The sequence below is a fragment of the Camelus dromedarius genome, chromosome 11 (assembly GCF_036321535.1).
Source record: "Camelus dromedarius isolate mCamDro1 chromosome 11, mCamDro1.pat, whole genome shotgun sequence".
In the NCBI taxonomy this organism is placed as follows: domain Eukaryota; kingdom Metazoa; phylum Chordata; class Mammalia; order Artiodactyla; family Camelidae; genus Camelus; species Camelus dromedarius.
The window spans coordinates 8821507-8842039 of record NC_087446.1 but is presented as its reverse complement, the minus strand read 5'-3'; the positions used below and the strand labels follow the sequence as shown (position 1 = coordinate 8842039).

Genomic DNA, 20533 nt, shown 5'->3' with positions numbered 1-20533 from the left:
GTGAAGACGCAGCAGGAAAGATTGGCTGATGCTGGGACTGGACAGCCCAGAGGGGGAATTGGGGCTTTCATCTGTGGCAAGCAGGAGATGCCAATGGATTTAGAGCAAGAGTAACTCCCCCAAAAGTCCAAGACTGGGCTGGGAGCTTGAGAGAACCCAGAAGCCTCCAGGGGAGCCGGGAGGTGGGGCTCCTGGACAGCGGTGTGCTGGCAAGTGCTTAACAACCAGCTCCGTCAGGGATGGGGGGCTGGCCATAGAGGGACAGATTGCTAATGTTCACAATGTAAGCACTCCCACCAGGGCCAGTTTCAAGCCTCCAAGGTGACATCAGCAGGCTTGGAAAATTCCAGATTTAGTAATTGGCTCTCATGAGCTGGTATGAGCTGACGCCAGCACTACTACTGCATCCTGAGTTTTAAGCTGTGGTTCCAGCGCTCAGCCTTCTTTCTCTCCTGGTTCACTCCCACGGTGACCGCACGTATGGGAGCCCAAGGACGGAGAAGTAAGAGAGGGACCACTCCGTGGTTTGTCCCAGCTCAGGGAGCTCCCCCACAGACTGAGACCAGGCCCTGTGGCTTTGAGCCTTAGCTCAGCTGCTCACGGGCTGGGTGACTCAGGCCAACCTCTCCCTCTTCGGGCTGACTCACTTTGCAGGATCACTCCTGGGATGAGAAGATGGTGCTGTGGGAAAGAGGGGATGGGGCAACATTGGGCTGAGAAGGCCCCGGGAGTATGGGCAACGGTGCCCTGGGGATGGGGCACAGGCCCACCCACTCCCACGCACCCCCACCCACCCCCACCCACCCCTAGTTCATTCACCTGGCAATTCTATCAGATGACCGGTAGGGGGTGGGGCAGGTGGGGTCCTGTGAAGTGAAGGACCTGGGGATGGGGGTGGGGAGGGTCAGGGGAGGATGCCCTGGGCAAGAGGTTTGAAGTCGATTACAGACCAACACCTCAAACTCTGCCAGTGGAAGGGTGGGCTGCTGGGCCTTGATACATGTTGGTCCCTCTGCCTGGTGCTGCCCCCTTCCTCCCTGTTGCTTAGAAAACTCCTACTCATCTGTCAGGCCTCAGTTCCAGCACAGCTCTTCCAAAGAGCAGGGCTGAAAAGCACGAGTTTGGGCATCATCAGACCTGTGAGACAGCCCGCTTAGTTTTTCTCACCCTCATCTGTAAAATGGGGACAATGATCTACATAGTTTGTAGGATGGTTGCGAGGATTACACGAGATGCGTGTGGTGCAGGGGGCCCTACTTCTGATTAATGTGATACTTCTGGTAACGGTGATTCCTTGGTGGCTCTCCCTCCCCTCACTTCCCTCAAAGTAGGCTCGGCCATCTGCGTCCCCACATTGCCCTGTGGGTACCTGTTTGACCACGTGGTAATTGTGGCTATGCCTGACTCTCCTGAGGAAGGGGACTGGGTCTGATTCGCCTCCAGGACTGACCCAGGCCAGGTCTCCAGCCTCAGCCCTGACATCAAACTATGTGGTGTCCCGGCCAAGTGGCTGCTTCTCCTGGAGCCTGTTTCCTCGTGTGTGACCTGGATGACCTCTGAGGTTGCGTCCAGCTCCAAATGCTGTGAGTCTATGTCCCAAACCCGAGGCACCATCCTGCCCCCAAAGCAGCCCCCACCCCGCTTTCCCGCCCCATCAATGGCTCCACTGTTCTCCAGTGACCCGGGCGTGAAACTTCAGAGTCATTTTTGACTCATCCGCCCCTTCATCCACCCCACAGCTCCTCATCAGCCACGACAGTTTTTCCTTCAAAATGCTGCTCACATCCGCTGTCCCCTCCCTGGTCGTCTAGTCCCCTCTGTCTGAAGTCAGGATGATTTTGTCCACTTTCTAACTGCCCAGTATCCCCTCACCTTCCATCACACCCAGCAGAGCTCCTGAAATTCCACCATTAGGCTCCTCCTAGGAATGCACCGCTGTTACCTGGCAGGGGATTAGCTTGAATCTGTCAGCAAGGAGCCGGACTGCTCCCTTGGGCTGAGTGGGCCCAGGGGAGACAGGGATCTCAGTCTTAGGGGAAGAGGAGGGGCCCTGGGTGGAGCCTGGGGGTGCACACAGTAAACTTTGACCCTTCCCTGTTGCTACGGGTCATCTCCTGAGCCAGCTCTCCAGGTGATCACACACATGTTCACATCTGTTGCCTCTGTTCTTTGTTAGGTCCAGCGCTGAGCTAGGTCTTGAAGGATGAGGAGTTCTGTTGGAAAATGATGTTTCAGCTGAGGCAAGCAGCCTGTCCTTGGAGTGGGCAGAGGAACTCGGAGGTGTACAGGGTGGCTGGTGCTGAGAGGGACCAGGTGGGCTAGGGAAGGCCTCCCTGATGCTCAGGGGTGAACAACCTCAGGGACCCCTTTTCTCCATTCATGCTCCCTAAGGGGAGCTGACATCCCCAAACTGGGAGGCAACTCCTCTCTGTAAAAAAAGTCAAAGTGACAATCTGTGGGCCGAGCACTTTACAGTTTACACAGCACTGTCCTTCCCTCAGTTTGTATCTTTCTTTCCAGTCTGTGAGGTAGGACTGGGCAGGGCTTGTTGCTCCCATTTCACAGATGAGAAAGCCGAGGCTTATAGAGTGGAAGGGGCTTGCCCAGGGTGATCAGCTAGAACTTGGCAGAGCCAGGCCTGGAATTTCCCTGGCCCTGGATCCCAGAGTCTAGAAGTTTCAGGGAAAAGAGAGAAGAGAGGTGGCTCAAGCTTGGGTGCCCCAGGTCCTCCTGGGGAGGAGCTGGTTCTGTGGGATTAGATGGGGCAACAGGCCCAGCTGCTGGGACCGAGGACAATGCCCACTGGGTCTCGCCAAGGCAAACCCTGCTGGGCTGGCATGGCCTCTGCAGCTGAACCCCCTTCTGGGGTGCGCTGGGGGCGGGGGTCTGGCCCGAGGGAGCAGGAGGGACTGGGGGGCGGATTTGTGTTTCCACTTGATTTCCTCAGTTGTTTTCCAAGAGCGGTGGCAGGATCCCCAGGGGTGGGGAGGAGGCGGGGAGGCCGGAAGGCACCATGGCCACGCAGCCCGCCCCCCATGTGACTGCCCTGATTGACGACAGTGCCGCGTGGAAAGGCCTCGAGGCTTCCGTCCTGGTGAGAGTGTGACGCGGGCCGGGGCACCGGGCCCGTGCTGGGTGACTTCCCGCATGACCTGTACCATCTCCAGTGCTCTCTGCACTGGGCCCAACCCTTAGATGGCGCATGCCCGTGACCACCGCCTGACCCCACGCAGCACAGCCCCAGGGCTGGGCACCCAGGACCCCAGTCCTCCCGGTTCCCCTCTGACCTCTCCAGCTGGCCCTCTCAGCTCCATGGCCAGTCCCCTCTCCCCCTGCTGCCCTACCACGAGCCATCCGTCCGGACTGCGGCAGCCTGGCCACGCTGGGCTCATGTCCTCACTGGTTGTTCTTCCTGCCTTCCAGGGCTGTGCGCACTCAGGTGACTGGCCCCAGGCCTGGCCTCTCCCCCTTCCCTCACCCCTGTGTCCTGGGCCTGTTTCCACCTTCTCAGACCGGTTGCAGAGGAGTGCGGTCAGCCACTTACAGTTTCAAATCCGTTCCGCCACCTCCTGGCTGTGTGGTGGCAGTTGAATTTCAGCCCTTCTCTGGACTTAGATGCTGGATCTAGAGAGAAAGGGGTGCCTGGCCCAGGGTTGGGTGGGGAAGGGAACATAAGAGCTCAAAGGAGCCAGGCCTTTACGTTAGAACCCCAGCTTTGATACCAGTCGTGCACCCCTGGACAATGATGACACCTCTCAGAGCCTCAGTTGCCTCCTCTGTAAAATGGGTATAGTAATTGTTCCTTCCCATTGGGATGGAAAGAACTATTCCCAGGGGAGGGATTCTCAACCTGGCTTAGAGTTCAGAGAGGGCTTCCTAGGGGGGTTGTGCCTCATAGCTGTGGACAGTGGGTCAGAATCCACCAGCAAAAACACAGGGAGAGTTCTCACAGGGAGGGCAGGGCTTGAGCCAAGGCTGGAGGTGGAAGCCAAGAGCTTTAAGCTCAGGCTGGAAGGGGTGGAGGTGAGACTTGGAGCCCTGGCCTAGGAGAAGCTGGGGCTTTCCAGGATCCCACCCCAGCCTCCCCACCCCACCTTGCCAGCCAGGGTGCTGCCGACATCTTTCCTGCTCGAAAGTCTGACTCCCCCCTCTGTGCCTTTGCTTGTGCTAGTCCTTCCGCCTCCCTCCTGGGCCTCCTGGCTGATGCAGACCCTACCCATCTCCCATAATATGTGCAGCTACAACTCGCTTCCTCCAGGAAGACTTCCCTGCCCCCCACCATGGCCACCCCCCTCCCTACCCTTCTCCCTCACTCTCCTGCTCTGGTTTTCCCGCTCTCCTCTGCAGCACTGCCTGTTGTTCAGATCCATGGTGTTAGATCATCTTGTAAATGGTTCATGGGCCTGGAACCCCGCAGGAGCCCAGTGACCATTAACCATCGCCACTAGCAGCCTCCCTGCCGGCTTTCCGCCCACCTCAGCGCATGCCCACCTTCCACCTTGTCTGATCCTTGCTACCACTCTCTGGGGCTCATTTGACAAATGGGGATGCAGAGGCTGGAGAGGCCAAGGCTGCCTACAGCAAGTCAATTGGGGGCAGACAGGATTACAAGGGTCTCTCTCACCTGTCCCATGGTGCCTAGCCCAGGGCTGGGGTCCAAAAGGGGCATGTTCCCTTTCTGTTCAGTTAGAATCCCCAAGTCTGCCCTCTTTTGTCCTTCTGGGCCTTGCAGCCTCCCTCTCCTACCCACTGGCCCTTCTGCCATCTGAAGCTCCCCTGATACTGTCACTAATTTCTGTAGAAACTGCCCCCTCCCAGCTCCAGGCACTTGACAGGGGCTGAGCGGAGGCCCCACAGGTGCATCAGGAACACGCAGAGGTGCAGGGAAGACCCTGGCTTGAGGGGCTGGGAGGCGCTGCCTCTCCCAAGCTGGTGACTGTGAGCCACACTGGCCCCCGAGGATTGAGCTGTACCCACCGAACCTGCGAGGAGCATGTGGTGTTACACAAGAGGAAACTGAGGCTCTGGGAGGCCAGGGACCTGCCTGAGTTGGCAGGGGGCCAAGCCCTTGCTTTGCTGGGCCATTTGCTGATGTCACAACACAGTGGGGCTGGGGGTGGATAGTGTCCTGAGAGCCCTTTGTGAAGCTTTAAAAACTGCCCAAAGGAGAGGCTTTTTCTTCAACCAGGAAAGGCTCACCCTCCAGTGGTTCCCCTTCAGGTGCCTAGGGCCCACCATCAGTGGACTGTGCCTGGGGGCAACCTGGCTCTCTTTAGGGCCCTGTCTGGCCCAAAGACCAAGGCACCCATTCTTAGCACCTAGAAGGTGCTGGGCCAACACTTAGTCAGAGAAGGCTTGCATCTATATTTGGAGGGTAGGCAAGCTGGAGGGAAGGGGCATGAGGGACAGGAGCATGCAGGGTTTAGGAAGCTGCGACAGAAGTTCCAGTAGGTCTCCGGCTCTCACCCTTGGCAACCTACACGGCAGCCAGAAGATCCTTGTTGAAATGGAACCCAGACCACACCAGCCCTGCTCCAAACTCTTGTGGGCCCTCTCGCCTGGGCTCCTCCAGCCTTCCCCTGATCTGACCCCCTTGCTGGCTCCACTCCAGCCACTCTGGTCTCCTGGATGTTCTGAGACTCCCCAGCACAGTCCCTCTCAGGGCCTTTGCACATGCTGTGCCCACTGTCTGGAACATTCTCCGCCCACATGTTCCTCCTCTCTCCATTCAGATCTTTGTGGAATGGTACATCCTTGCAGGGGCCTTCCCTGACCACTGTTCCTAATGTAACCCCTCCTGTCACTCTCTCCCTTTACCCTGCTTTGTCATCATCAAGCTTGTGGCCACCTGCCATTAGCTTGTGTGTTCACTTGTTTATTGTTCACTCCCAGAGGAGAACATTCGTTCTCTGAGGGCAGGGTGGTCTGGTCCACCACTGAGCCCCAGAGCTGGGGCAGTGCTGGGTACATGGCTCAACCCATATTTATGAAAAGAGGAAGGAAGGGAAGAAGGGAGGAAGGAAGGAAGGAAGGACTGGTGGGTGGGAGGAAGGGAGAGAGGGAGGAAGGAGCTCTTTCTTGTGCTTATTCATGTGGTGCCTCCCACGTGTGGCCCCGTGTTAGGTGCTTTTAGAACAAGTGGCATCAGCAGCGGGGACCACAGCTCACTTCAGCCGTCCTGACCTGAGGTACATGTGAAGTGCCCACAGCACGATGGCTTCTTTTGGTATCTTTTGCCTTCATAACAGATGTGGTCTCTACAAGCCTGAGACCCAGGGCTGGTGGGTAGAGATGGGAAGGGAAGACAACTGGGTGGGGATGAAAGAGACTTAATTAAATTTTAAGAAAAATTTACAGCAAAATTATGCAAAGATGCAAGGGATTTACTCAGGAGGAAATATGCTCCCTGCTGGCAAAGGGAGGCCAGGGGAGGCCAGGCGGCCCTGGAACCAGGAGCTGCCCTAGGACCTGCAGCTGTAGCATCAGGACTCAGAGGGGTCCCCTGAGGTAGGGCAGGCTAGGCCCAGGCAGCAGAAGCCATGGCTCCAGTACCCCGTCCAAGGGCTGCTGGGCCTCGGCCAAGCAGCCATGTTGGGACTTTGGTCCCTCCAACCGCGGAGCAGGCCTGGGAGACAGGAAATCGCTCGCTCAGGGCCCGAAAGGCCCCCTAAGCGTGCCCTGGCTCCCTCCTGCCTCCCACAGTGGCCTCGGGCCCCTGCACCCCGCGCCCATGGGGTTAAATCTCTCCCTGTCTCCCTCTGCTCCAAGTTGTTTTCCAAGCAAGGCAGAGAATGGTTCTCTTGTTACCAACATGGCTTCTGGGCATTGGGTAATGCGCGCCTCTTCTCCCGGCCTGCTCCACAAAGGGACCTTTTGTTCCCCTCCCTGCCCCTCTCTCTGGCTCTTCCCCGGCCCCCCACCCACCCTGACTCCCTCCTCCCCAAGCCTCCCGCCCTGCGCTGCACCCTGGGGCCGCCAGGAGTGACCGTGGCCTGGCCATGGCGCCCTCCCTCCCTGAGCGCCCTGCGAACGAGCACCGGGCCTGGTGGCTGCGGCCGCCATATTGCAGGCGGCCATGTGGCTTTGAGGAGGCCACAGAGAGGTGGCCGGAGGGCAACAGGATGTCCTCAGTGTACCTTCTGTCCCCAGGGAGGGGGGACCCTCCGGCCCCTACCCTGGGCCACCTCCCTGCGCCGAGACATGCCGCCTTCCCTCCACCATCTTGCTTCATCTGCACAGCAGTCACCGGCTGGGAGTGGCGGCCCACCTTCCGGAAGTGGAGGCTGAGGCTCAGCAGGTGAGTGTCCCAACCAGGTGCAGCAGCTGTGCCGAGCCACGCACCTCTCCCCGCAAATCCTCCCCGAGAAAGAGACCTCAGGATGGGCCCAACCCAAGGGAAACACTGAAATGGGTCTGGACCTCCAGAGAACGCCTAAAACCAAGTTTCCTGGAATTTTTTTTTGAAAATGAAACAGAATGTATCTGGGGTGGGAGTGTCAGGAGCACAGTCGGGTGATGAAGTGTCTGCTCACAGGGAGACCGTCTCTGTCCACTGTCCCTTCCCCGCCCCCTCCCAACAGGCAGGCGGGGATGGGCTAATGATGCCATTCTTCAGATGAAGAAATTGAGGCACAGAGAGGCTACCCAGCCAGGACTTGGGGCTCACCCAGGTGACCCCAGCTCTGGTCACCTTTCTCCAGGGCCACTGCTCACCCACCTCTGGAGAGGCCTGGCACCATAGGGAGGGGACCTAGGCAGATCCCAGCAACCCTGGCCCCCTTGTCTGGAATCACAGAGGCTAGAGCCTGTGCTCGGGTGCTCCAAGGAATCATCAATTCCATCACCTCATGCCGTCCCTGCATTTACAGCAATATGAAACAGAGCAAAGTGACTGCTCATGGGGTACCTGCATGGTGCCAGCAAGGTACGCTCACCTGTAACCACCGTGCTGGGCTGGGCCCTTAGGGCCATGGAGAGAAGAGGTAAAATTGGTAGACTTGGTGATGGATGGGATGTGGGGGGGCAGCTAAGGGGACAGAGGGAGAAGGAAGCCCCTGGGCCTGCCCTAAGGAGCCACAGTCCAGGAGGAGAGGCAAATCAGTAAAGAGCCAGCGTGTTGCAAGACAGGTGGCCTGGGAGCTCATCACTATGCTGGAGATTGAGGAAGGAGGGCTTCCTGGGGGGGGTGACTGGGGATGGAACCTCGAAAGATAAGTAAAAGTTCACCAGGCAAAGAAATTGAAAGAGAAGGTGAGGAAGGTGAGGTTGGGAAGAAGGTGAGTGGTGTGTGACGGGGTGAGTAGGCCCCACCACGCCCAAGCTGGAGCAGAGTGGGGGCAGGGAAGGTGGAAGAGCTGGGCAGAGGGGAGGAGTGGTGTGGGGTGCAGAGGGGAAGGAGGAAGGGCTCCTGCAGACCCAGGTGCCCTGATACGGTATATAGACTGGATCCTGAGAGCAGTGGGGTGGTGACTGAAGGATTTTAAAGGGGTCAGATTTGTGTTCTAGAAAGATCATATGGGCTGGGTCTAGACCAGTCTGATTTATTAGTTTTCCCAGCACCCAGTTCAGTGACTGGCACGCAGTAGGGGCTGGATAAATGTTTTCAATCAATACACAAATGCCGACAGTGTACCTGAGGCAGTGGTTAACTCCAACTGTGGGACCTTGGGCTTCAGTTTCCTTCTTTGTGAAATGAGGGTAACAGGCCCTGCCTCTTGGGAGTGTCGTGATGGTTAAAGGAAGTAGCGCCCCGGAAGCCTGCCTCGGTGTTCTGCACGCGGTCAGCCCCCCACGACCGGTGCCTCTAAGAAGCATGTGTAGGATGTGCTGTGGGCAAGACAGAGGCAGGGACCCGGGTCAGCAGAGGTGGAGTCACCCAGGTGAGAGAATAATATTAACAACAACAGTAACGTTTATCAAGCGCTTAAGCTCTTCGTATGTTTTATTCGTATATCCTCAAAACCAGCGAATGGAAAAGGCACAATTTTATGGGTCCAGGAAACTGAGGCTCAGAGAGGTGCGCTGACTTGCCCGAGGCCCTGAGGCCGGTAACTGGCGGACAGACTGCACTGGACGCCAGAGCCCCGCTGGTGACCACTAAGCTGGTGATGGAGACAGGTCATGGCAGCTGGCAGAGGAGGGCGACGTGGGAGACACAGTCAGACTGATGGACCGGATGGTGGGGGGGGACATGGGGAAGGGAGGCACTGAGGATGCCCTAGGTTTCAGGCCTAGGTGACCAGGTGGAAGGTCATTCCATTTCCTGAGTGAGGGACACAGCAGGACAGGTAGGCCTGGGGAGGAGGGACACGTTGAGTCTGAGAGGCTGTCAGTGTGTCTGTGTGGGGATGACTGGGAGGCCTGGAGTCTAGGCTGGGGATCTGGACGAGGGCAAAATGAGCTCATAGGGCAAGGGGAAGGCATGTGGGTGGGCGGAGGGGCCCCAGCCCTGGAGATGGTGCCGACAGCAGATGCTACACAGCGTTTACTCTGTGCCAGACAAGATCCTAAGCCCTTGTGTTATTTAAATTCTCCCAACAAACCTATGATGGGGCACCATTACCACCCCCATTTTATAGATGGGGAAACTGAGGCAAGAGCAATTCAGTCTGGAATGTCCAAATAGATACATCTGTAGAGATAGAAAGTAAATTGGTGGTTGCCTAGGGCTGGGGAGTTGGGGGATGATGGCTTAAAGGGTGCAGGGCTTTCTTTCTTTCTTTCTTTCTTTCTTTCTTTCTTTCTTTCTTTCTTTCTTTCTTTCTTTCATTTTCAGTTTTATTAGGTAGAATTGTTATAGTTTGACTGCACATATATAATATTTTGTATGTAAATACATATATACAATATACTGCAAATTTTTTTTAGTTTACATATATGTACTGATCATTGTTTCTAAGGACAGTTTAGAGCTTTAGCTTTTTAAACTTACCTAGTTATCAAAGGAATAAAGCCAACCACAAAATAAGAATCAACAGAATGCAGTAATCCAATCATAAAGGACAGTCAAATGTGCTTACACATATTCAAGAAATCAATCATCTAAGTTATAAATAATAAGTTGCAGGGTTTAGTTTTTGGGAGGTGATGAAAATGTTCTAAAATGATTGTAGTGATGGCTGTTCGACTCTCTAAATAAACTAAAAAACCCGTTGCATTGTGTCCTTTAAATGTGTGAATTGTGTGGTATGTGAATTACATGTCGATAAAGCAGAGAGAGAGAAAGAGAGAAGAGAGTCGCCCAGCCAGTAGAGGGGAAGCAGGGCTCGGAGGGGAAGGGGAGCCTCAGGAGCAGGAAAGAGAGCAGAGGTGCAGGGAAGCCTGGGCATGGGGCAGAGGCGTTTTGGGCGAGAAGCTGGAGGAGGATGCTGTCTGCAGCATCGGTGCTCCCGACTGGTCCGGAGATTGAGACCTGGATGATCCTTGGGGTTTGTCATTTCGGGTTCCCTGGTGACCTGGTCCACACTGGTAGGGGACCCGGCCTGTAGGTGGATGGGCCCTTCTGGTGGTGGAGATCTCCCAGGAGTGCATCATCCCTTTGGACCTGCACATCCTTGATCGTGGATGGAAATTTCTCCACCTCGGGAAGCAGTAAACCCCCAATTAGCAATTTTTGGAGGCTTGCTGCACATGACTTTGGGGGTGGAGGGTGGGGAGGAATGGGGGCAGGAAAATGCCTCAGTTGCTCTTCCTGAAGGAGCGAGATCCCCGGTTAACAGATCACCCAGAAGCTTCACACCTCAGTCCCTCCCACAAGAGGGGCCGGTGTCTGCTGAGAGTCCAGGAGGACCAGAGGCGCCCTCCGAGGCCCACTCAGAGCCCATTTCTTCTCTTTTTTGACAGAGTCACGATACCTTGGTGCTTTGATTTCCTGGACCCAAAAAGAATAAAAGGAAGATCATTAGAAACATGCACAGAGGGATGGAGGAGCCAGAAGGAGGGAAATTACTGCTAAAACTCAAACATTTGCTGAGAGGGTCTGTCTTATGTTAAGTATTCTTATCACAAAACAAACAAAAAACACAGTTGCTGAGTTGGCCTTGATGAAAACATTTGCAGCCGACTCTAAGGGAGGACCCAGAGCCACTGTATAACCACAGGCACCCTGCGGGCACTGCCAGGCGGCTGCAGGTCACAGGACCCCTGGACGGTGTCCTGGCTGTCCCTGCTGAATGCCTTGGTACAAGGGGAGGCTGCGTTTGTATGACACTTTGTTAAAGCAAACTAGGTACAAATAAAGACTTATACCCAAAGATGTCTACTGCAGCTCGCAGAATAGTGAAAGTTGGCCAGCTCCTCAGTGTTCAGCAGTAGGGGGCTGGTGAAAGAAATCACAGCACCTTCCTGTTGCAGAATATGACACAGCCACTAAAAATGATGCTTATGAAAAATGTTAATGACACAGGAAATGCTTCTGGCTTAAGCTTTAATAAAACCAAGATATATGTGCATATATATTACTTCAATAAAAAGCAAAAAAGGAAAAACTGAATACTGTGAGCTTGACTTCATTTAAAAATGTATAAAGAAAAAGGAAAACATACAAAAATGCTAACCTTATTTATCTCTGGGTGGTGGGATTTTGATGGATTTAAAATTTTTTAATGCTATGTCTTTTATTGTATTTCCAAATTCGCACAAGAAACTCTTTCAAATTTTAAAATTATTTGAAATAAAGGCAAGGAGTGTATCCTGAGTTTAAGAAAGCGTCTCATTTCTCAGGACAATCTTATGTGGACATGTAAGATCTCGGAGTGTGTGTAATACTCTCTATTTTTCAGCTTGAGGTAAGGAGCTTGACTCAGTTGGGAATGCATTTGACTACAAATAACAGAAACCCCCACTAACACAGAGGGAGCTGCTTCTTCCCCGTAACAAGAATCCCTGGTAGGCCATCCAGGGCTGCACCTGCTGTTACTTACCCTGAAACCATCCCTCTCAAGCTTCTGGCCTTCACGCTGCTCTTCAGTATTCTAGGACCGAGAAGAACTTACATACACTCTGACTCGCTCCAGCCTGGTGACATCAGGTTGTCGGAGAATCTCAGGGAGAGGTGTGTCTGTGCTCATCCAGCTTCCACAGCGGGCTGGGACCAGGCAGCCCAGAGCAGGGTGTGCTGGTGGGAGGCAGTTCCAGAGGAAGTGACTCAAAGTCATTGCTCAGTGAGCTGAATGACTGAAGGATGGATGGTCTGATGGAGGCAGGATTAGAACTTGGCTCTTGTCTTCCCCAGACTGCCAAATCTAAACATCTAACACGGCACATGAGGTCCTGGAGAACCGGGCCCTGCCGACCTGCGTCCTCAGCAGGTGTGAACTCCTGTGGCTCACACAAACCACATCAGGTTTACTCTGTGCTTTTGCTGATACTGTTCCCTCTGCCCAGCATACCTTTCCCTGCTGTCCCCATCCTCTTTGGTCTAACTTCTGCTCACCCTTTTAAAATCAACCCCAGCATCATTTCCTCCTGGAAGCCTTCCTGACCTCCTGGCTGGGATAATGGTCCCTTTTCTGGCACCCGTAACACTCCAGGTTGCTGCACCTACTGCGCTTGGTTATACTTTTCTGTTCACGTGCTGACTCCCCTCCCAGCCAGCCTCTAGCCCCTTGAGGGCGGACTGTGTCTGATTCATCTCAGCATTGGTGCTGGACGCAGTCCTGGCACATTTGAGCAGGAAGTCAAAGGATTGGCTGTTTCCCTGCTCCTGCTCCTAAGGGAGCCTTGAAAACTCATAGTCGGTTTCCTTGTCCCAAATTGGGGGGAATTGGGTTTCACCAGATCCCTTCTGAGACCCAGTGGTCCACACGACGGGCAGGGTTGGCAGGGGTGCCTGGGATCAGGTGGGACACAGGGCCGACTGTGCCCTCGGAAGGTCACCCACTGTGGCCACCTGCAGTGCCTGGTGGTAGGGGACGGGGAAGGGGGTGGAGGGCTGCATTCAGGGCCTCAGAAGACCAGACCCCACCAAAGAGGCTGGCCTGGTGTCCCTGCAGCAGGGAGGGCGGCCCCCCAGTGGCTATCAAAGGCCAGCAGGGCCCCATCCCCCAGAGGATGACTGGGAGGGGCGGGATCTCCCTGGGGCTGCTGAGGCTGGGCCACTGCCACTGACAAGCCAGCCAGGCCATCCGTCAGCCCTGAGCACAATGCGGCCATTAACCCCTGCCCCCTGCCCCCTTTCAGCCACTTCCTCTGGAGGGCTTTCCCCCTCCCCACCGAGAAGGGAAGGGAAGATTTCTGTTAAGCCTCCCTCTTCAATGAGGGGCCCAGGAGCAACGGCCCCTTGGCTGGTCTGGGGAATCATAGCTCCATGTCCCTTTCGAAGCTCAAGGTCCCAGAGTTTCCAGCTCCATCTTCCGCAGCTGCCTCAGGGATCAGGTGGTGGTGCCTCAGCCCTCTGCCACCCGGGAGCACCCCTCAAGCCAAAGCAGTGTGTATGGGGAGGGACAGAGAGATTCTGAGAGACACTTTAGCCTCGAGGATGGCTCCTGTCCATTTACTCAGGACATTCAAAGGGACATTACAGACCAGTCCTGCTTGGAACAGTCATTGCAAGAACTCTAAGTAAAATACCAGCAAAACAAATCCAGCAATGAATAAAAAGTATATGTACATCAGGACAGAATTGAGTTTACCCTGGAAAAGGGTGGTTTTACATTCGAAAATCTATGCACCAGAAATTAACACAACGTTGTAAATTGACTATACTTCAATTAAGAAAAAAGAGAAAGTCTATAGAGCCATTCCTCCCTTTAATAAATTAAGAGAGAAAGTCATATGATCATCTTGGCGCTGGCAAGAAATCTCAGCATCTACTTCTGATAAAAAATGTTTTATAAAACTTGGGATAGAAAGAAACTTCCTTCAACTGATAAAGATTATCTACAAAAACCAGCACAAACATAGTTCTTAAAGGAGCAACAGGCACGTTCCTTAAAACTGGGGACAAGTTTGATTTCATCCATGTCTCTATTTAACATTGTACCTGTAGTTTTGACTGTAAGAACCTCATGTCTAAGCAGTAAGACATTAAAAACCACAAACAAACAATAACAACAAAGTGTAAGAATTGGAAAAGAAAACAAAACTGGCAATATTTCCAGGTGATGTGATTGTCTACATAGAGAATCCAAAATAATCTACAGGCAAATGATGAGAACTATGAAAGAGATTTAGCAGAGACAGATACAGGCTATTCCTATATCAAATCAATACCCAAAACCAATTGCAGCCGCGGTATGTGGATGAACCGTGAAAACATTGCTAAGTGAAAGAAGCCAGGCACAAAAGGTCACGAATTATGATTCCATTGATAGGAAATGTCTAGAAAAGCCTGATGGTCACAGGGGCTGGGGGGAAGGGGAGTGGGGACTGACTGCTAATGTGGATAGATCTCTTTTGGGGGTGATGAAAATATCCTAGAATTAGACAGAGGTGGTGGTTGTACAACCTTGTGAACATACACTGAAATGCACACTTTAAAATGGTGAATTTTATGGTGTGTAAATTATATCCATAAAAGGCAATTGTATTTATAAACATCAAAGTGAACAAAATATAATCTTTAAAGATCCTCCATTTACAGTAACAACAAAAATTGAATCTAATAATATTTACAGAGAAAAGCATAAAATGTTACTGAGGTCCAGCCACGCTGGAAAATAGCTTGGTAGTTTCTTAAAAAGCAGAACTTTCACTCATCATATGACCCAGTAACCGCACTCCTGGGCATTTATTACAGAGAAACAAAAGCTCACCCAGAATTACATATGCATATGATTGTACACGCAGCTTTATTTGTAATTGTTAAAAATTGGAAACAACCTAAATGCCTTTCAGTGAGTGAATGGTTAAACAAACTGGCACCTCCAGACCACAGAATACTACTTGGCAGTACAAAGGAATTAACTATCAATATGTGCCACCATCTGGAAGGAGCTCAAGGGAATTATGCTTTGTGAAAAGAGCCTGTCTCGATAGGCTGCGTGCTGTGGGCTTCATTAATGTGATGTTCCCAAAATGACAACACTGGTGGAGCACAGATTAGTGGCTGGAGGAGTTGGGAAGGGGATGGGGAGATGGGTGTTGCCATAAATGAGTAGCACTAGGGATCTTGTGTGACCGTCCTGTATCTTAAGTGTGCTTGTGATTATATGAATCCGCACAGGTGATGAAATTGCATGGACACCCCCTCAACACACAAACACACACACACATGAATGCACGTAAAACTAGTGAAATCTGAACTAGGTCTGTGGATGGTACTGATGTCAATTTCCTGGTTTTGGTACAGTGCGAAGGTTATGTAAGATGTCATCGCTGGGAAAACTACTGTTTTTGCAACTTCCTGTCAACCTATAATTATTTGAAAACAAAAAGTAAGACCAAAAAAATTACTGGAAAACATTAAAGAAAACCCTAAAGATTTTAAAATAACCAGTGCTGGGATGGGAGGAGGGGCAGGGAGTGGATAGTTTCGCGGCTGACAATGCAGTAGCCACGAGGAGTAATTAGTGAGGCTTGGTGCTGAGGAAAAGAGCCTCCTTCTCCTCTTTTCTCTAATTTGGTACATTTGAAAAAGCAAAAGAAAGAGACTGAAATAAATGCAGAGAGACAGCCATTCACTTTCGTAAGGAGATTCAATATCATAAAGATGTCAGCTCTTCCCAAATTAACGTCTAGATTCAATTCAGTCCTGATCAAACCCCACAGGGTTTTGGTGGAGCTTGTCAAGCTGATCCTAAAAGCACTAAGAAAGGGCAAAGCATTAAGAATAGCTGAAACACTCCTAAAAAATAAAGTAGGGATCCTGCCCTGCCAGTTAGCAATACTTCTTATAAAGCTCTAGTAATCTGGTTGGCATGGTATTTACTGGTGCAAGATGGACAGCTAGGCTGATGGAACAGAACAGAGAGCCTGACACAGACCTGACGCATATGGATACTGAGGGCGGGTATGTGGCAGATTGTGGGGGCAGGGAGAAGGCATGTCACAGCTGCATCACATGTCATCCTTATGCCTTCCTGTGGATCTGGCTTTGCCCTTAGCATTCCAAGATGCCGTTTCACACTTGGTGGAGCTCAAAGAGGGCCAGAGAGGCTCAAGGTCTTCTGGCTCTGGTCCCAGGCTCTTTCCAAAGAGGGGTCCCACCCGGCCTCCCAGCCCCATGTCTGAACTGTGGGCCCCGAAGCTGGACCTGTTGATTCATAATCTCTGGGGTGTCGTAGTATCTGCATGGTTATTAACTTCCCACTTGAGTTGGAGAACCCCTGACTTGGAGAAAGAGAGAGAATGACAAAGAGGGGGAGCGAGAGAAAAGGAAACAGAAAGAGAGCAAAAATCAATCTCCACAGCCAGCATGGTGGTGCTGCCAGGGGTGGGGAACAATCAGGCTCTGTCCATCTCCCTCCACCCCCCAGGCTCCCGTCGGCTTTCATCACTGACCTAACCCAGGGGGCAGAGCACTAGGTGGGGGTGGGGAGGAGGGAAGGTCAGGGGTCAGCCCATTACATGCCAAGCAGAGCCAGGAATAGAGCCACTTTGGGGTGGCTGGGGGAACTCGGGGCCCCATGGAAGCCCACATCCCACCTCTAGCCGGAGGCAGCAGACTGGAGGAGGCAGTTGAGAAGATAGAAGGGAGCTACCCACGTAATGAGTGTGTCTCCATCAAAGCTAGGAATGGGTTTCTGGAAGGATGCAAATGCCTTAGAGCGATGCTAATCCCCCTCCTCACCGCTGCTGCCCCAGTGGGAGAGGCTTCCCTATCCCTGGGGAGATCTGGCCCCCACCAGAACAGGGCTCCTTTCTGCCTCCCCAGCCCAGCTTCCCAGTCGGACAGCCCTTGAGCCCTGCTTCCCCACCTTGCTTTGGACTTGGGGGAGGGGGAGGCAATGCCCCCACCTGTATGCCAGGCTTCTCTGGCTCCCTCAGTTGTAGCCTGTGTGCTCCAGCCAACACATCGATCTGACTGCTCTGTCCCGCTTTTGCTAGTCTCCTGTGGCTCCCCAGTGCCAGGCTGGTAGAGTCAGGGGTCCTGATTCTGAAATTGAAGGCCTCCACCATCTCTGACCACTGCCTGGTCTCTGGGCTCCTGCTCCCGGTGACAGTTATTCATTCATTCATCAGATATGCATTGGATGTACTACGTGCCAGGCACCATGCCAGGGCTTGGCAATAGAGGTGTGACTTAAACAGGCCAGGTTCCTGCCCTCAGGGAACTTGCAGTTTGGAGAGATAAAGAAGCTGGTGAACACGCCAACAAACAAATGTGTGACCCCAGACTGTCAGGCGGGAGATGAGCGGATGTTCTGAAGGAGATTAGCCAAGGGCTATATTTTTTGCTGGTGCTCACAGAGGACTTCCTGGAGAAGTGACATGTAAGTAGAGATGGATGAAGTGAGGGAGTGAGCATACCTGTGGGAAAACGTTCCAGGCAGAGGGAGCTATAAGAGTAAAGGCCGTGAGGTGGAAACATTTCAGTGTGTTCCAGGAACAGCAAAAGGCCAGAGGCCCTGGAACAGAATGTGGACAGGGAGGAAGGGTGGGGCCATGCGCTGGAGGAGCAGCCGGGCCCCGATCTGTAGGTCAGGACCTGGGGGTTATCCTGCGTGTGCAGGGAAGATGTTGGAGGGGTTTGGGCAGGGAGGGTAGAGGTCTGACTTAAATTTAAAATCAATTCTCGGGCTCTTAGGATACCCATTTTACCCACAGAGACCAAAGCTCAGAGAGGCCAAGGGAGGTTTCCAGGGTCACACAGCTGCCACGGAGCCAGTGCTCTGTCCAGTCCACCCAATAGCTCCCATGAGTCTGCGGCCATGCCTCTTCCCACTGGGCTCCCCTTTTATTTGGGGGCCTTTCCAAATGCTCTGAAGTGGAGGATGTTAATGGGTCAGTGCCTGCCTCTCCCACTCCCGTGAGCTCTGGCAGGGCGGGACCTCGCTTTTCTAGTCCCCTGATGTTGAAATGCTCACTACATGTTGGCTGCTAGTATTACTGCTATTATCTGTTTGCTTTTAAAACTCATGCTCTAAATCTCTATGCTGATGATGAATTGAACTGAATTCCACCCACCCACCCACCCCTGGTTCCTTGACCTTTACAGGGGCCTGTGATGCCAGCAGTGAGTCAGTGAGGAGTCAGGCCTCGTGCCAGGGCAGCACTGAGGGATGGGCACGTCAGGCACAGCTCCGCAGGCATGAAAGCAGCCTCACTCATCGCCTACAGACCACAAAGACTCGTGGTCTCCCCAGCAAGCCCTGAGCTAGGCGGGGCAGTGACAGTGACAGGAGTGGAAAAGGTAGGGAACTCTGGTGCCCCAGAAGGTTTTTCTCCCAATGGCCACTGGGTGGCAGCACTTCCCCAGGAATACGGGGTTGAGGGGGGTAAGCTTTTCTTGATTGAATCTGAGGCTAGGAGCCCCAGGGTTGGAAACTAGGAGGGAACCTACGTCCAGAGAGCAGCTGGGACTTGCCTGGGGTCATACAGCTTTCAGTGTCCTGGTTGGGTCACCTGCCTGCCTGGACGGACTAGAGCAGGGGGAGTGGGCCAGCGAGTAGTTCTTCCTGTGGTCCGGCCAGCATTTGGTGGTGGCCTCATCATGCCTGTCATTGCCCTCGCTGCCTGTGTCCCCTGCCATACTGTGATTCTCTGAGGACAGGGGACAGTGCCTTTACCCACTGTCGCCTGCACCAGCTATGTCCTCTTCTTCGGTCACCTTGCCCGTCTTCTCGGCCCGGGTCCCACCAGCACCTCCTTCAGGGCTCAGCTGAGATGTTTCCTCCAGGAAGCCTTCCCTGGCCTTTGGCCTGGGCAGAAGCCCCTCCTCTGGGCCCTAAAACATTCTGGTTCCTCCCGGATGGGGAGGCCCCCGGGCAAGAATCATTGGTGTACCTGAACGGGCCCACCCTGAGAATACACAGACACTGTACCTTCTGAGCCTGTGACCCAGTGGTCCTCAAATTATAGTAGGTATTGAAGCCACTCACAGTGCTTTGTGAAATGCAGCCTCCAAGATCCCCCCTTTCCTGGAGACTCTGATCTAATAGATCTGAGACACAGCCCAGGAGTCTGCATGGGAGATACTTCCCTGGCAAGTCTGATGCAGGGGCCTGAGCATCCTTAGGTCCTTTAAGTGTGCCATCGGTCCTGCTCTCTGCAGCAGTTGGGCAAAATGTTTATAATGATGAATGATAATAAAACCCTCTGATATTTGTGCCAAGTGAATCACTCTGGAGGCACTTTCACACCTGTTTATCCTTTGTATCTTCATCTTTACAATTTCTATCTTTGGAGGGAATCATCATCCTCATTTTACAGGTACCCACCTCAGAGGCAAAGGTCGACTTGCTCAAGAACCCCCAGGTCTGAAACAGTAGAGCTTGGATTCGAGCTGGGGCCATCCCAGCATAATTGATTGCCAAGTGAGTGAGCCAAATAACAACTGTTTTAGGAGCTCAGGAAAAAAAAAGCAAGATTTGTGAGCCAGGATTGTCTGGTAAGGCTGCCTAAAAGAGATAGATTAGAGCTGGGTGTGGAAGACGGAGAGGACATGGAAGAAAAGAGGGATCTGGGCATCTCATCCTCACCTGGGAAGAGGGGACTGGAGTGGGCTGGGGGGTCAAGAGGCTTGAGTGACATCTGTGTCATGTGAATTGTTTACAAAACACTCACACCTGTTTCTCCTTTTTATCTTGACCTTCACAAGTACCTTTGGGAGAATCATTGTCCCTAGGCTACAGATACTTAAAGCTTAGGGTCAGGTAGTGCCTTGTCCAAGATCCTCCAGCTATAAAATGGCAGAGTCAGGGCATGAGCTAGGGCTACTGTGAGGTGGAAGAACCACAGTCCATGTTAAATTATCTGGGTCTGGAAACTGCTGATTTTTAAAATCGAAATTCTGGTCTGCAAACAGGGCTTGGAATTTCCAGCCCTAGCTCTGCTACTGACCATCTGGGAGACAAGGGGCAGTGCCTCTCTGAGCCTCAGTTTCCTTACCTGCACAATGTGGCTGACAATATGTGTTCTCCTCTCACAGGGTTAAGGTGGACTTTGAAATCCTATGAAAGTGATCTGGACTGCAGAGCAGTGGGTACTTGAGAAAGGCATTGCTATTTGTGGCATTCTGCACAACTGCTGAGACTTGGATTAGCTCCCTAAGGAGGGGTGGGGTGGGGCTCCCATCAGGCCATGGGATTTGTGGATAATATCCTTCTGCATCTCTCCTTCCTCTGCTACCCCTAGGAGGAAGGTGGGCAGGCCTGGACCCATGCTGTCATAATGAAGCAGATGCCAGATCTGGGGCTCTGGGAGCACCAACCATCTCCAGGGAACCCACTTTACACAATCAGTGGCAGCAGAGGTTGGCGGGGAGATTTGGACTCTTCGACTGGGGAGCACTGATGGCGTTTCCTCAGGTACATGGGAGCTGTGACCCTCAGTGGGACCCCAGGGGAGCTGCTCCTCAGAACTAAGGAAGGAGATGGGATGTGAGGAGTCTTTCACCAAATACCATAGGAAGCATCTGCTTCAATGTTCTTAG

General features: G+C 53.0%; 1 protein-coding gene across 1 annotated transcript in view; it reads left to right on the top strand.

Annotated features, from left to right (window-relative positions):
* POLR2F (RNA polymerase II, I and III subunit F) overlaps positions 1-11488 on the top strand; it is a 69099-nt gene extending 57611 nt beyond the window's left edge. Inside the window, exon 4 of the mRNA XM_064491450.1 lies at positions 10843-11488. Within this exon, the coding sequence (XP_064347520.1) occupies positions 10843-10954 (112 nt within the window). The 3' untranslated portion in view covers positions 10955-11488. The remainder of the gene's footprint in view (positions 1-10842) is intronic.
* The last annotated feature ends 9045 nt before the right edge of the window (positions 11489-20533 follow it).